The following is a 16,677-nucleotide window of genomic DNA, read 5'->3' as shown; positions in this document are numbered from 1 at the left end:
CTTGGGGGCCACGCGGTTACCTTAAAGGGTCCAAAAGTAATTTTATTATTGTATAAATGTATCTACTTGAGATGCTGGTTGTTACATTTATACAGAATTACCATTACAATCCACCATTCCAGGTCAGTTCCCCAGCAGCCACGGGCCCCATTTTCTGAGGGAGTAGGGGGTCCCATTCAGAAGTCTGCTATGGGGCCACGCCTCTTCTAGTTATGCCTCGGGATTGGTTGGTTTGTTTGACTGTTATATTTTCTTCACAGAAAGGCATTTTGTTACAAAAGCATTTTGTGATTTTGGGTTTGTGTTATTTGGTCACACAGAAGTGCGTTTTTGTCATATAGAGTGTTGACAGATTGTAATTTAGTGGTACAGAAATAGAATTTTGTCAAACAGAAACATAGTTTTGTCACACAGAATAAAAGTAATAAACCTGAAATAGATTGTGTTGCCCAGAATAAAAGTTTTATCACACAGAATGATATTTTGTAGCACAGAAATTAAATTTTGTCACACAGAATAAGAATTTTGTAACACAGAATAAGTTTTGTCACACAGAATGGCATTTTGTAGCACAGAAATTAAATTTTGTAACACAGAATAAGTTTTGTCACACAGAATGGCATTTTGTAGCACAGAATAAGAATTTTGTCACATGGAATGGCATATTGTAGCACAGAAATTATATTTTGTCACACAGAACAATAATTTTGTAACAGAATAAGTTTTGTAGCACAGAATTATATTTTGGAGCACAGAATTTGAATTCTGTCACACATAATGAGATTGTTGTCACACAGAATACCATTTTGTAGTTAAAAAAGTATTATTTGAAATTACCACAAACTTTGTTACAAAGCCTGACATTTTGTCACACAGAATGGCCCATTTTGTAGTAAAAAAAAATGTAATTTTGTTGCACAGAATATCATTTTGCAATAAAAAAATTACAGTTTTAAGGCGTAATTGAGATATTTTATGTTAAAAATTTTGTGCCATAAAATATAATCCTGTAAAAACGAAATATTTTTTTTTTTGTATGCATAACTTATAACTCATTTACTAAGGGCCCGATTCGCGTTTTCCCGACGTGTTACCCGAATATTTCCGATTTGCGCCGATTCTCCCTGTATTGCCCCGGGATTTTGGCGCACGCGATCGGATTGTGGCGCATCGGCGCCGGCATGCACGCGATGGAAAACCCAACGGATTCGGAAAAACCGCCGCATTTAATAAGAAAAATCTGTCGCGGAGCTTGCACTTACCTTCACTTGGCCCGGCCCGGTGTATTCCAGTGCGTACCGATGCTTTTCAGCGCAACAGCGCCACCTGGTGGACGGCGGAAGGACTACCTTAATAAATCCCAGCTTGACCCGAATCCAGCGCAGAGAACGCGCCGCTGGATCGCGAATGGACCGGGTAAGTAAATCTGCCCCACTATGTAAGCACAAAATAAGATGATATCTACTAGAAGTATGTGAGAAGTTTTGTGAAAATGTTATTGCAGTGATGCACATTAAAACTTAATCATCAGCATTTGCGAGTGCCGGGACTTCTTTATTTACTTATTGGCTTGGACCGTACCCGGAGCACCGCACATTCCCGGTAGTGCCGTCCACCTTTTTGGTTTTGTGAAAATGTGTCATGTATTTTGTGCTCATGTAGGATAATTTGTGAATACAAAATTATTCTGTGTCACAAAATGGACTGTGATCAAACATCGCCCCATAATACATCCCCAGTAAAGCGCACAGATCATAAAAGCTCCAATAGCTCACAATCTAAACTTTCTATTACACATCTATCACCTCCAATATCCCTGACCCCCAAAAGCTGACAATCTAATTAAAGTGTTTGCACCAGTTTTCTATCTAATTTTGCAGTAGAAAGAACATGGAAGCTGCTTGTACTTGTATCTGTAGTGTCTGCGCCAGTTTTTTGTAGCATTATACACTGGCGCAGTCTGTACTATGTGCAATGTCCTGTTTCGATAAATATAGGCAGATGTATCCACATCCCTGACCCCGAAAGCTCTCTCCCTATCACACACAATGGGGCAGATTTATTAAATGCTCTGCACCAGTTTTCTGTTGCAGTTTGCACATGTATTTATGTAGTGTTTGCACCTAAAGGGTTGTTCCGGTGCCGATTCCCACCGGCCACCACACTCATGTCGGAAGTTCTGCTTTTTTGATAAATGCGGGCTAATGTATCACTTCTTTCATCCCTGACCCCAGGAGATCTGAAACAGAGTCCTCTGCTCCCTCCTCATTGGGGCCTCGCTCCTCCTCCGGTCAGGCTGTGGAGGACCCGGGCCGAGGTTTGGCACAGATCTGGGGTAAAAACATGGATTGGAACTTGTTCTGCTTCAGCTTCCTGCAGTCCTGACGTTCGGTGCCCGGGGGGAGAGTGAAGGAAAACTTCTGGAGCAGAGCACAGAGGAGCAGGAAGATCTGCATGCGGGCCATGGTCTCTCCAATACACACGCGCTTCCCTGGTAGAGAAGGTATGAAGCTGGTTATTACTGTAGTGTAATATGTTATTACAGCCCGGTACCTGACCCCTCCCCCATAGTGAGCGACTCACCTGCAGAAAACGCCATGAATGCCGGACGTGGCCGGAACTGACCCTCATCGTCCAGGAAATGTCCAGGGTTAAAATCTTCTGGGGTCTCCCATTGGGTGGGATCAGACAGTACAGAGGAGATAAACGGGATCACTGTTGTCCCCTATAAAGAGAAAAAAATTGTATAGATGGAAGGAAGTGGCGACCATCTCTGAATGAAGGGGAGGAGGCACGGGGGGGGGGGGTCTAACCACGTTCTATCAATGAGTTTACGAGGAGGAGGCACTAACAGGGTTGTGTCCGTCTATCGATGCGTCTAAGGAGAGGAGACACAATATGGAAGTCTAACAAGACACTATATGGAGAGAGTATAAGAGGGTTGAGTCTAGGAGAAATCTTCTGGGGTCTCCCATTGGGTGGGATCAGACAGGACAGAGGAGATAAACGGGATCACCTTTGTCCCCTATAAAGAGAAAAAAAAATTGTATAGATGGAAGGAAGTGGCCATCATCTCTGAATGAAGGGGAGGAGGCACGGGGGGGGGGGGGGGTCTAACCACGTTCTATCAATGAGTTTAGGAGGAGGAGGCACTAACAGGGTTGTGTCCGTGTATGAAGAGTCTAAGAGGAGACACAATATGGAAGTCTAATAAGACACTATATGGAGAGAGTATAAGAGGGTTGAGTCTAGGAGAAGACGCTACGTGGAAACTAGTATAACAAGGTTTTGTCTATGGAGGAATAAGTCCCGTATGGGAACAAGTCTATCTAAGAATCAGCCTAAGAGGAGCCACTATATGGAAATGAGTCTAATAGGATTGTGTCTTTCAATTTGTCAACAAGTCAAAGGGTGACATCTTTATCCATTTAAAGGGATGACTTGGACTCGATTTTGGGTTGCTGCAACAGGTTATCTCCTCTGTGTAAATGAAACGGCCATTATTGGAATGGCCATGGCTTAGCATCCCAAACCCCACAGTGTGTGTCCATCAGTCTTCTGCCCCAATGGTGAGTGAAGGTGTCATGGACTCCCCAAAACATTGATTAAACAGGCTGGTCAGTGCCAGGCAGGTTCTGTACCTTGGGGAGGGTGTATCCCCGAAACTGAGTGTCCTTGGTCACTGCATGGTAGTGAGCCACCGGTGCCAGGTCCAGGACCCTCTGCATCTCATGGATAACGGCATTGGTGTAAGGCATCTGTGCTCTGTCCATATACTCAGGAGGCCGCTGCGACCCCGTCACCTCATCAATCTCCTGCTGGACTTTCACTACAATAACGAGAGGAGGTCAATATACATCAACCAGGTGACATCATGGAGAAGAGGTCTACAAATGGTCTACAAATGGTTGACAAGGGACTGCTCACATCATGGAGAAGGGGTCTACAAGGAGCTGAACAGATTATGGAGAAGAGGTCTACAAATGGCTACTCACATTGTGGAGAAGAGGTCTACAGGGGGCTGCTCTCATCATAGAAAAGTTGTCTACAAATGGCTGTTTACATCATAGAGAAGGGATCTACAAGGAGCTGCTCACATCATGGAGAAGGAGTCTACAAGGAGCTGCTCACATCATGGAGAAGGAGTCTACAAGGAGCACCTCACATCATAGAGAAGGGGTCTACAAGGAGCTCCTCACATCATAGAGAAGGGGTCTACAAGAGGCTGCTCACATCATGGAGAAGGGGTCTACAAGGAGCTCCTCACATCATAGAGAAGGGGTCTACAAGAGGCTGCTCACATCATGGAGAAGGGGTCTACAAGGAGCTGCTCACATCATGCAGAAGGGGTCTACAAGGAGCTCCTCACATCATAGAGAAGGGGTCTACAAGGAGCTGCTCACATCATGGAGAAGAGGTCTACAAGGAGCTGCTCACATCATGGAGAAGGAGTCTACAAGGAGCTGCTCACATCATGGAGAAGGGATCTACAAGGAGCTCCTCACATCATGGAGAAGGGGTCTACAAGGAGCTGCTCACATCATGCAGAAGGGGTCTACAAGGAGCTCCTCACATCATAGAGAAGGGGTCTACAAGGAGCTGCTCACATCATGGAGAAGAGGTCTACAAGGAGCTGCTCACATCATGGAGAAGGAGTCTACAAGGAGCTGCTCACATCATGGAGAAGGGATCTACAAGGAGCTCCTCACATCATGGAGAAGGGATCTACAAGGAGCTCCTCACATCATGGAGAAGGGATCTACAAGGAGCTCCTCACATCATGGAGAAGGGGTCTACAAGGAGCTCCTCACATCATAGAGAAGGGGTCTACAAGGAGCTCCTCACATCATGGAGAAGGGATCTACAAGGAGCTCCTCACATCATGGAGAAGGGATCTACAAGGAGCTCCTCACATCATGGAGAAGGGGTCTACAAGGAGCTCCTCACATCATGGAGAAGAGGTCTACAAGGAGCTCCTCACATAATGGAGAAGAGGTCTACAAGGAGCTACTCACATAATGGAGAAGAGGTCTACAAATGGCTGTTTACATCTTGGAGAAGGGATTTACAAGGGGCTGCTCAGATCATGGAGAAGGGGTCTACAAGGGGCTACAAAGGGCATCCCATATAATGGAGAAGGTGTCTACAAGGGACTCTTACCTTATGGAGAAGATATCTACAAGTGGCTGTTCACATCATGGAGCAGGGTTTTACATGGTCCTGCTTAAATCATGGAGATGGGGTCTACAATGTGCTACTTACATCATGGAGAAATAGTGATTGCCACCACAGGTGAAATGAAGAATTGCACATTCACCTGAGTGGGATCTGTGTGATCTCGTTTTCGGAAGTTTTATTTTTTACTATGTTTCGACACATAGTTGGTAAATGGGTTATACTGCAGATTATCTCACTTTACAGCATGGAGTCTGATGGTCCTAATTACACAGCACCAGGAATAACCTGACGAGGTCAAGTGAGAAAGGAGGGAACTGAAACTATAAAGGGGGGGAGAGTGTGATGTCACTGTAAGGGGGTGGGGTTATGTGGAGCGGGCTCATGATGTCAGAGTGAGAGCTGGTAACATCACCAGATGGGAAAGAATATTTTAGGAGGGGGTGGTGCTATCATTGTGACAGACGAGGTGGTGAGGTCATTATGTTGTAGAATGATCTTGGCAGGTGACATCATAGTGAGGGCAGGATTGGCTAATCTTGTGATATCACAGGGAGGGAAGAATCAATTTCACTGGTGATATCATAATAAGCATCAAATCATCTTGGCAAGTGATGTCATGTTTAAAGCAGGTTTTTCTTAGATGGTGATGCTACAGTGAGGTCAGGATTATCTTGTCTGGTGATGTCCTAGTGAGGTCAGGATTATCTTGTCTGGTGACATCATAGTGAGGTCAGGATTGTCTTGTCTGGTGATGTCATAGTGAGGGCAAGATTGTCTTGTCTGGTGATGTCATAGTGAGGTCAGGATTGTCTTGTCTGGTGATGTCATAATGAGGTCAGGATTGTCTTGTCTGGTGATGTCATAGTGAGGGCAGGATAGTCTTGTCTGGTGATGTCATAGTGAGGTCAGGATTGTCTTGTCTGGTGATGTCATAGTGAGGTCAGGATTGTCTTGTCTGGTGATGTCATAGTGAGGTCAGGATTATCTTGTCTGGTGATGTCATAGTGAGGTCAGGATTGTCTTGTCTGGTGATGTCATAGTGAGGTCAGGATTATCTTGTCTGGTGATGTCATAGTGAGGTCAGGATTATCTTGTCTGGTGATGTCATAGTGAGGTCAGGATTGTCTTGTCTGGTGATGTCATAGTGAGGTCAGGATCATCTTGTCTGGTGATGTCATAGTGAGGTCAGGATCATCTTGTCTGGTGATGTCATAGTGAGGTCAAGATTGTCTTGTCTGGTGATGTCATAGTGAGGTCAGGATTGTCTTGTCTGGTGATGTCATAGTGAGGTGAGGATTGTCTTGTCTGATGATGTCATAGTGAGGTCAGGATTATCTTGTCTGGTGATGTAATAGTGAGGTCAGGATTATCTTGTCTGGTGATGTCATAGTGAGGTCAGGATTGTCTTGTCTGGTGATGTCATAGTGAGGTCAGGATTATCTTGTCTGGTGATGTCATAGTGAGGTCAGGATTGTCTTGTCTGGTGATGTCATAGTGAGGTCAGGATTGTCTTGTCTGGAGATGTCATAGTGAGGTCAGGATTGTCTTGTCTGGTGATGTCATAGTGAGGTCAGGATTGTCTTGTCTGGTGATGTCATAGTGAGGTCTTGTCTGGTGATGTCATAGTGAGGTCTTGTCTGGTGATGTCATAGTGAGGTCAGGATTGTCTTGTCTGGTGATGTCATAGTGAGGTCAGGATTGTCTTGTCTGGTGATGTCATAGTGAGGTCAGGATTGTCTTGTCTGGTGATGTCATAGTGAGGTCAGGATTGTCTTGTCTGGTGATGTCATAGTGAGGGCAGGATTGTCTTGTCTGGTGATGTCATAGTGAGGGCAGGATTGTCTTGTCTGGTGATGTCATAGTGAGGGCAGGATTATCTTGTCTGGGGATGTCATAGTGAGGTCAGGATCGTCTTGTCTGGTGATGTCATAGTGAGGTCAGGATTGTCTTGTCTGGTGATGTCATAGTGAGGGCAGGATTGTCTTGTCTGGTGATGTCATAGTGAGGGCAGGATTGTCTTGTCTGGTGATGTCATAGTGAGGTCAGGATTGTCTTGTCTGGTGACGTCATAGTGAGGTCAGGATTGTCTTGTCTGGTGACGTCATAGTGAGGTCAGGATTGTCTTGTCTGGTGACGTCATAGTGAGGTCAGGATTGTCTTGTCTGGTGACGTCAAAGTGAGGGCAGGATTGTCTTGTCTGGTGATGTCATAGTGAGGTCAGGATTATCTTGTCTGGTGATGTCATAGTGAGGTCAGGATTGTCTTATCTAAGTGATGTCATAGTGAGGTCAGGATTGTCTTGTCTGATGATGTCATAGTGAGGTCAGGATTGTCTTGTCTGGTGATGTCATAGTGAGGTCAGGATTGTCTTGTCTTGTGATGTCATAGTGAGGGCAGGATTGTCTTGTCTGGTGATGTCATAGTGAGGGCAGGATTGTCTTGTCTGGTGATGTCATAGTGAGGGCAGGATTGTCTTGTCTTGTGATGTCATAGTGAGGTCAGGATTGTCTTGTCTGGTAAAATCATAGTGAGGTCAGGATGGTCTTGTCTGGTGATGTCATAGTGAGGTCAGGATTATCTTGTCTGGTGATGTCATAGTGAGGTCAGGATTATCTTGTCTGGTGACGTCATAGTGAGGTCAGGATTGTCTTGTCTGGTGACGTCATAGTGAGGTCAGGATTGTCTTGTCTGGTGACGTCATAGTGAGGGCAGGATTGTCTTGTCTGGTGATGTCATAGTGAGGTCAGGATTATCTTGTCTGGTGATGTCATAGTGAGGTCAGGATTGTCTTATCTAAGTGATGTCATAGTGAGGTCAGGATTGTCTTGTCTGATGATGTCATAGTGAGGTCAGGATTGTCTTGTCTGGTGATGTCATAGTGAGGGCAGGATTGTCTTGTCTGATGATGTCATAGTGAGGTCAGGATTGTCTTGTCTGGTGATGTCATAGTGAGGTCAGGATTGTCTTGTCTGGTGATGTCATAGTGAGGGCAGGATTGTCTTGTCTGGTGATGTCATAGTGAGGTCAGGATTGTATTGTCTTGTGATGTCATAGTGATGTCAGGATTGTCTTGTCTGGTGACGTCATAGTGAGGGCAGGATTGTCTTGTCTGGTGATGATGTCATAGTGAGGGCAGGATTGTCTTGTCTGGTGATGTTATAGTGAGGTCAGAATTGTCTTGTCTGGTGATGTCATAGTGAGGGCAGGATTGTCTTGTCTGGTGATGATGTCATAGTGAGGGCAGGATTGTCTTGTCTGGTGACATCATTGTGAGGGCAGGATTGTCTTGTCTGGTGATGATGTCATAGTGAGGGCAGGATTGTCTTGTCTGGTGACATCATTGTGAGGGCAGGATTGTCTTGTCTGGTGATGATGTCATAGTGAGGGCAGGATTGTCTTGTCTGGTGATGTCATAGTGAGGTCAGAATTGTCTTGTCTGGTGATGTCATAGTGAGGGCAGGATTGTCTTGTCTGGTGATGTCGCAGTGAGGTCAGGATTGTCTTGTCTGGTGACATCATTGTGAGGGCAGGATTGTCTTGTCTGGTGATGATGTCATAGTGAGGGCAGGATTGTCTTGTCTGGTGATGTCATAGTGAGGGCAGGATTGTCTTGTCTGGTGATGTCATAGTGAGGGCAGGATAGTCTTGTCTGGTGATGTCATAGTGATGTCAGGATTGTCTTGTCTGGTGACATCATAGTGAGGTCAGGATTGTCTTGTCTGGTGATGTCATAGTGAGGTCAGGATTGTCTTGTCTGGTGATGATGTCATAGTGAGGGCAGGATTGTCTTGTCTGGCGATGTCATAGTGAGGTCAGAATTGTCTTGTCTGGTGATGTCATAGTGAGGTCAGGATTGTCTTGTCTGGTGATGTCATAGTGAGGGCAGGATTGTCTTGTCTGGTGATGTCATAGTGAGGTCAGGATTGTCTTGTCTGGTGATGTCATAGTGAGGTCAGGATTGTCTTGTCTGGTGATGTCATAGTGAGGTCAGGATTGTCTTGTCTGGTGATGTCATAGTGAGGTCAGGATTGTCTTGTCTGGTAAGGTCATAGTGAGGTCAGGATCGTCTTGTCTGGTAAGGTCATAGTGAGGTCAGGATTGTCTTGTCTGGTGATGTCACAGGTACATATCTTCTTATACATTACACACTTACTTACCCTGCACATCGGGGTAATTGCTGATTAAATTTAGGGCAAAATTCAGAGTGGTGCTTGTGGTCTCAATCCCAGTAGGGAGGAGGGCGACGAGGGACATTATGAGGCTGGTGTCTATGAAATTACTGCCTGTGCGTGATTCCTCCTGGGAAAGGAGATTTATATAATGAGATTGTACATGACACAAGGTAACTACAACCCCCAATATCTATGTGTGATAGACCCCCCAGGGTACATCCACATACAGCAAGACAACCAGGATGTCAAACATTATTATATCCTGTCCTTGTGTCAATCCTGTGACTGATATAGAATAAAAAAAGTTCTGACTACCTATCACACATAATATACAGGCAGGGGCATAACTCCCAGCCATCCCCAAGTATATGCTAGAGGGGAGGCTTCTGATGTTAGCGGCAGCCAGGGATCACACATGGTGACACAGATTATGAACATCCATCTCACATCCGTCTGTTAGTTCCAAGGCTCCAACACAGCAACAATAACAGGTTGGATGCAGTCTGGGGTAGCTCACATCCCAGGTCTATTGGCCTAAGGCTGGAGAAGGATTTTGGTTGCTTTGACTGCAGTTTATTTAAGCTCAGAGTAGAGGCAGAGCTGCAGGCCTGATGGAGGGGAAGCCCTCTCAGGGGAGAAAGCAGTAGCGGGATGCTAGCCTATGCAGGCCTTGTGTTCTGTAGCAAGTCCAGGATTAGATTGACAGAAATCCCTCGAAGACTCTCTCTGAAAAAGCCAGAGGGATTATTAAATTCCACTCTGGGAGGATTTCCAGGCATTCAACCAATGGATGGGAGAAGAGAGGTAGGTTGGAATAAAATGGATGGTTCTCCCTTGGGCAATCTGGTTGTGCATGTGGTGAAGGGAATCCAGAAAGATGGTAGAAAGGAGGCCCATGATGTTAGTGGAAGCAAAGGATCACAAGTGGAGACAGGATTATGAAAATCAAACTCAAAGTCTCTTTATTCCAGGACTTCAACAAAGCAACAGATAACGAGCTGTAGTAGGTCCCTTCTGAAAGGTCCGAGGTTGCTGGTGGTTGGATGCAATCTGGGGTAGCTCACAGACCAGGTCCAGTAGCTTATGGCCAGAGAAGCAGTTTGGCTGCTTTGGCAGCAGTATAGAGAAGAGGCCTGATGGGAAGCCCTCTTATGGGAAACAGCAGCAGCAGGCCTTGTGTTCTGTAGCAAGTCCAGGCAGAAACATCTGGAAGAAGACTCACAGAACTTTTTGGAATTTCAGCCAGAAGGAGGAAATATAAACTTCCATTCTAGGAGGAGTTCCAGGCATCCAACCAATAGCGGAGCTTGTTGCAGATGGAGATTATCATTGTATTACAATGTAATATCGACATTATAAATATTAACCCTTTCCTTAAAGGAGATGGATAATACAGCTGCAATACCAACAACAAGCAGTAGATTGCAGAAAATACTAAGGAACAAATAGTGTCACAGAAACCTTTCTAAAGAATCACCTAAACTAAAGAACAAGGACTATACTCAAGCAGTGAGGGGTCACATGAGGTGTAAAGGTTCGTAATGTCTCCGACCAGCGGGCCATAACAACTCCAGTGATAATGCAGAAAGATGGCAGCTCCCTGCACTATTACTGTGACTCTGCTTCTGTTGTGTGAAGGAGAGCTGAAAGGTGATTATATCATAGAGACAGAAGGGGGCGGGGCTCTGACTACATCACATACCTGATATACAGACATTCGGTTAACCTAACTGTACAACATATACACAACATTTAGAAAGTCTTTCTGCTCCTCTATGTCTGTACCTCTTTTATCTTTATCAAGAAGCAGTCAATGAAGTCTCGGGGTGCTTTGGGGTTCAGGCTCCTTTTGTGGTTCTCAATGTACATTTTGACGAACTCTATCAGCCTGTAAACATCCTTGAAGATTTTCTCCTTGAGGATCGGGACATTCAAGAGAAGCGGAAAAGTGTTACCGAGCTGCGGGAAGAGAAACTGGTGAAAGACTCACAAAATATCGGAGACTTAGTGTATGAAGACGCTGCCTTATGCCTCAAGTGTCAGCGTGTCCCTGTCCTGTCCCCCCAAGTGTCAGCGTGTCCCTGCCCTGTCCCCCCAAGTGTCAGCGTGTCCCTGTCCTGTCCCCCCAAGTGTCAGCGTGTCCCTGTCCTGTCCCCCCAAGTGTCAGCGTGTCCCTGCCCTGTCCCCCCAAGTGTCAGCGTGTCCCTGCCCTGTCCCCCAAGTGTCAGCGTGTCCCTGCCCTGTCCCCCAAGTGTCAGCGTGTCCCTGCCCTGTCCCCCCAAGTGTCAGCGTGTCCCTGCCCTGTCCCCCCAAGTGTCAGCGTGTCCCTGCCCTGTCCCCCCAAGTGTCAGCGTGTCCCTGTCCTGTCCCCCCAAGTGTCAGCGTGTCCCTGCCCTGTCCCCCCAAGTGTCAGCGTGTCCCTGCCCTGTCCCCCCAAGTGTCAGCGTGTCCCTGCCCTGTCCCCCCAAGTGTCAGCGTGTCCCTGCCCTGTCCCCCCAAGTGTCAGCGTGTCCCTGCCCTGTCCCCCCAAGTGTCAGCGTGTCCCTGTCCTGTCCCCCCAAGTGTCAGCGTGTCCCTGTCCTGTCCCCCCAAGTGTCAGCGTGTCCCTGTCCTGTCCCCCCAAGTGTCAGCGTGTCCCTGTCCTGTCCCCCCAAGTGTCAGCGTGTCCCTGTCCTGTCCCCCCAAGTGTCAGCGTGTCCCTGTCCTGTCCCCCCAAGTGTCAGCGTGTCCCTGTCCTGTCCCCCCAAGTGTCAGCGTGTCCCTGTCCTGTCCCCCCAAGTGTCAGCGTGTCCCTGTCCTGTCCCCCCAAGTGTCAGCGTGTCCCTGTCCTGTCCCCCCAAGTGTCAGCGTGTCCCTGTCCTGTCCCCCCAAGTGTCAGCGTGTCCCTGTCCTGTCCCCCCAAGTGTCAGCGTTTCCCTGCCCTGTCCCCCCAAGTGTCAGCGTGTCCCTGTCCTGTCCCCCCAAGTGTCAGCGTGTCCCTGTCCTGTCCCGCCAAGTGTCAGTGTGTCCCTGTCCTGTCCCCCAAGTGTCAGTGTGTCCCTGTCCTGTCCCCCAAGTGTCAGCGTGTCCCTGTCCTGTCCCCCCCAAGTGTCAGCGTGTCCCTGTCCTGTACCCCAAGTGTCAGTGTGTCCCTGTCCCCCAAGTGTCAGCATGTCCCTGTCCTGTCCCCCAAGTGTCAGCGTGTCCCTGTCCTGTCCCCCCAAGTGTCAGCGTGTCCCTGTCCTGTCCCCCCAAGTGTCAGCGTGTCCCTGTCCTGTCCCCCCAAGTGTCAGCGTGTCCCTGTCCTGTCCCCCCAAGTGTCAGCGTGTCCCTGTCCTGTCCCCCCAAGTGTCAGCGTGTCCCTGTCCTGTTCCCCCAAGTGTCAGCGTGTCCCTGTCCTGTTCCCCCAAGTGTCAGCGTGTCCCTGTCCTGTCCCCCAAGTGTCAGCGTGTCCCTGTCCTGTCCCCCCAAGTGTCAGCGTGTCCCTGTCCTGTCCCCCAAGTGTCAGCGTGTCCCTGTCCTGTCCCTCCAAATGTCAGCGTGTCCCTGTCCTGTCCCCCAAGTGTCAGCGTGTTCCTGTCCTGCCTCCCAAGTGTCAGCGTGTCCCTGTCCTGTCCCCCAAGTGTCAGTGTGTCCCTGTCCTGTCCCCCAAGTGTCAGTATGTCCCTGTCCTGTCCCCCAAGTGTCAGCGTGTCCCTGTCCCCCAAGTGTCAGCGTGTCCCTGTCCTGTCCCCCAAGTGTCAGCGTGTCCCTGTCCCCCAAGTGTCAGCGTGTCCCTGTCCTGTCCCCCCAAGTGTCAGCGTGCCCCTGTCCTGTCCCCCCAAGTGTCAGCGTGTCCCTGCCCTGTCCCCCCAAGTGTCAGCGTGTCCCTGCCCTGTCCCCCCAAGTGTCAGCGTGTCCCTGTCCTGCCCCCCAAGTGTCAGCGTGTCCCTGTCCTGCCCCCCAAGTGTCAGCGTGTCCCTGTCCTGCCCCCCAAGTGTCAGCGTGTCCCCGTCCTGTCCCCCAAGTGTCAGCGTGTCCCTGTCCTGTCCCCCCAAGTGTCAGCGTGTCCCTGTCCTGTCCCTCCAAATGTCAGCGTGTCCCTGTCCTGTCCCCCAAGTGTCAGCGTGTTCCTGTCCTGCCTCCCAAGTGTCAGCGTGTCCCTGTCCTGTCCCCCAAGTGTCAGTGTGTCCCTGTCCTGTCCCCCAAGTGTCAGTATGTCCCTGTCCTGTCCCCCAAGTGTCAGCGTGTTCCTGTCCTGTCCCCCAAGTGTCAGCGTGTTCCTGTCCTGTCCCAAATGTCCCCCCCATTTATTAAAGGGCCAAAGTCTATATACTGTATGTGTGTGTGTATGTATGGTGTGTATAGCCTGTATATATGTGTGTGTATGGTGCCTATGTACTGTATGTGTTATATTGTGTGTTGGTGCTGTACGTACTTGTATAATAAATACATATATGAGTGTATTCATGTATATACACATATAGATGTGTATGAGTGTAGATCTGTATGTGTGCATATATAATTATAGAAATGAGTATATTTTAGGTTTCATGGAAGGGGACTATGTGTCACAGCCTCTCTGAGTTACCCCACTGCCTTGGATAATGGATAATGAGATGTTGTCCCAGGTGGGATCTGTCATTATTGGGGTTCTGTACCTCAACTAGGAAGGAGTGCATTTTGTTAAGAAACACCCTCGATGTTATGATCAGGTCCTGTAAATTTGGGTCGTTGTAGTCAAAATGCTCCGTCAGAAGAGCCCAGCTCATGATGTTCCCCAACGCGTAGCCCAGGACATTCAGGGGGTTAAATGGTTTTCCTAAGAAAATAAAGGTAATTGTTATTTTAACTCAGTGCTTATGACTAACTTATGGAGGCGAAAATCTCCATTATTGGACCCCCCAAATGCATATATCAATTATGTTGCAGTGTGAGGGGTATATATGATATATGGGGGCACAGTGTGGTCAGTTGTGGTGTGAGGGGTATATATGATATATGTGGGGTACAGTGTGGTCAGTTGTGGTGTGAGGGTAATATATGATATATGTGGGGGTACAGTGTGGTCAGTTGTGGTGTGAGGGATATATATGATATATGTGGGGGCACAGTGTGGTCACTTGTGGTGTGAGGGTATATATGATATATGTGGGGGCACAGTGTGGTCAGTTGTGGTGTGAGGGTATATATGATATATGTGGGGGCACAGTGTGGTCAGTTGTGGTGTGAGGGTATATATGATATATGTGGGAGCACAGTGTGGTCAGTTGTGGTGTGAGGGGTATATATGATATATGTGGGGGCACAGTGTGGTCTGATGTGGTGTGAGGAGTATATATGATATATGTGGGAGCACAGTGTGGTCAGTTGTGGTGTGAGGGGTATATATGATATATGTGGGGGCACAGTGTGGTCAGTTGTGGTGTGAGGGGTATATATGATATATGTGGGGGCACAGTGTGGTCAGTTGTGGTGTGAGGGGTATATATGAGATATGTAGGAGCACAGTGTGGTCAGTTGTGGTGTGAGGGGTATATATGATATGTGTGGGGGCACAGTGTGGTCAGTTGTGGTGTGAGGGGTATATATGATATATGTGGGGGCACAGTAAGGTCAGTTGTGGTGTGAGGGGTATATATGATATATGGGGGCACAGTGTGGTCAGTTGTGGTGTGAGGGGTATATATGATATATGTGGGGTACAGTGTGGTCAGTTGTGGTGTGAGGGTAATATATGATATATGTGGGGGTACAGTGTGGTCAGTTGTGGTGTGAGGGATATATATGATATATGTGGGGGCCCGGTGTGGTCACTTGTGGTGTGAGGGGTATATATGATATATGTGGGGGCACAGTGTGGTCAGTTGTGGTGTGAGGGGTATATATGATATATGTGGGGGCACAGTGTGGTCAGTTGTGGTGTGAGGGTATATATGATATATGTGGGGGCACAGTGTGGTCAGTTGTGGTGTGAGGGTATATATGATATATGTGGGAGCACAGTGTGGTCAGTTGTGGTGTGAGGGGTATATATGATATATGTGGGGGCACAGTGTGGTCAGTTGTGGTGTGAGGGGTATATATGATATATGTGGGGCACAGTGTGGTCAGTTGTGGTGTGAGGGGTATATATGATATATGTGGGGGCACAGTGTGGTCAGTTGTGGTGTGAGGGGTATATATGATATATGTGTGGGCACAGTGTGGTCAGTTGTGGTGTGAGGGGTATATATGATATATATGGGGGCACAGTGTGGTCAGTTGTGGTGTGAGGGGTATATATGAGATATGTAGGAGCACAGTGTGGTCAGTTGTGGTGTGAGGGGTATATATGATATGTGTGGGGGCACAGTGTGGTCAGTTGTGGTGTGAGGGGTATATATGATATATGTGGGGGCACAGTAAGGTCAGTTGTGGTGTGAGGGGTATATATGATATATGTTGGGGTACAGTGTGGTCAGTTGTGGTGTGAGGGGTACATATGATATATGTGGGGGCACAGTGTGGTCAGTTGCGGTGTGGGAGTATATATGATATGTGTTGGGGCACAGTGTGGTCAGTTGTGGTGTGAGGGGTACATATGATATATGTGGGGGCAAAGAGTGGTCAGTTGTGGTGTGAGGGTTACATATGATATATGTAGGGGCACAGTGTGGTCAGTTGTGTTGTGAGGGGTATATATGATACATGTGGGGGTGCAGTGTGGTCAGTTGTGGTGTGAGGAGGTATATATGATATATGTGGGGGCACAGTGTGGTCAGTTGTGGTGTGAGGGGTATATATGATATATGTGGGGGCACAGTGTGGTCAGTTGTGGTGTGGGGGGTATATATGATATATGTGGGGGCACAGTGTGGTCAGTTGTGGTGTGAGGGGTATATATAATATATGTGGGGGGCACAGTGTGGTCAGTTGTGGTGTGAGGGGTATATATGATATATGTGGGGGCACAGTGTGGTCAGTTGTGGTGTGAGGGGTATATATGATATATGTGGGGGCACAGTGTGGTCAGTTGTGGTGTGGGGGGTATATATGATATATGTGGGGGCACAGTGTGGTCAGTTGTGGTGTGAGGGGTATATATGATATATGTGGGGGGCACAGTGTGGTCAGTTGTGGTGTGAGGGGTATATATGATATATGTGGGGGCACAGTGTGGTCAGTTGTGGTGTGGGGGGTATATATGATATATGTGGGGGCACTGTGTGGTCAGTTGTGGTGTGAGGGGTGTATATGATATATGTGGGGGGCACAGTGTGGTCAGTTGTGGTGTGAGGGGTATATATGATATATGTGGGGGCACTGTGTGGTCAGTTGTGGTGTGAGGGGTATATATGATATATGTGGGGGCACAGTGTAGTCAGTT

The 16,677-nt window shown here is 47.8% G+C and overlaps 1 protein-coding gene across 1 annotated transcript in view; it reads right to left on the bottom strand.

The window, feature by feature from the left end:
- Positions 1-453: 453 nt before the first annotated feature.
- LOC140132375 (cytochrome P450 2C20-like) overlaps positions 454-16,677 on the bottom strand; it is a 56,262-nt gene continuing 40,038 nt past the window's right edge. The window contains exons 5-10 of the mRNA XM_072151064.1: positions 13,970-14,130; positions 11,136-11,309; positions 9,336-9,477; positions 3,642-3,829; positions 2,584-2,725; positions 454-2,491 (exon numbers count right to left, since the gene is read on the bottom strand). Of these exons, the coding sequence (XP_072007165.1) occupies positions 2,292-2,491; positions 2,584-2,725; positions 3,642-3,829; positions 9,336-9,477; positions 11,136-11,309; positions 13,970-14,130 (1,007 nt within the window). The 3' untranslated portion in view covers positions 454-2,291. The remainder of the gene's footprint in view (positions 2,492-2,583; positions 2,726-3,641; positions 3,830-9,335; positions 9,478-11,135; positions 11,310-13,969; positions 14,131-16,677) is intronic.

The sequence above is a fragment of the Engystomops pustulosus genome, chromosome 5 (assembly GCF_040894005.1).
Source record: "Engystomops pustulosus chromosome 5, aEngPut4.maternal, whole genome shotgun sequence".
Lineage (NCBI taxonomy): Eukaryota > Metazoa > Chordata > Amphibia > Anura > Leptodactylidae > Engystomops > Engystomops pustulosus.
Note: the sequence above shows the minus strand (reverse complement) of the source record. Positions and strands in the feature narration are given on the sequence as shown.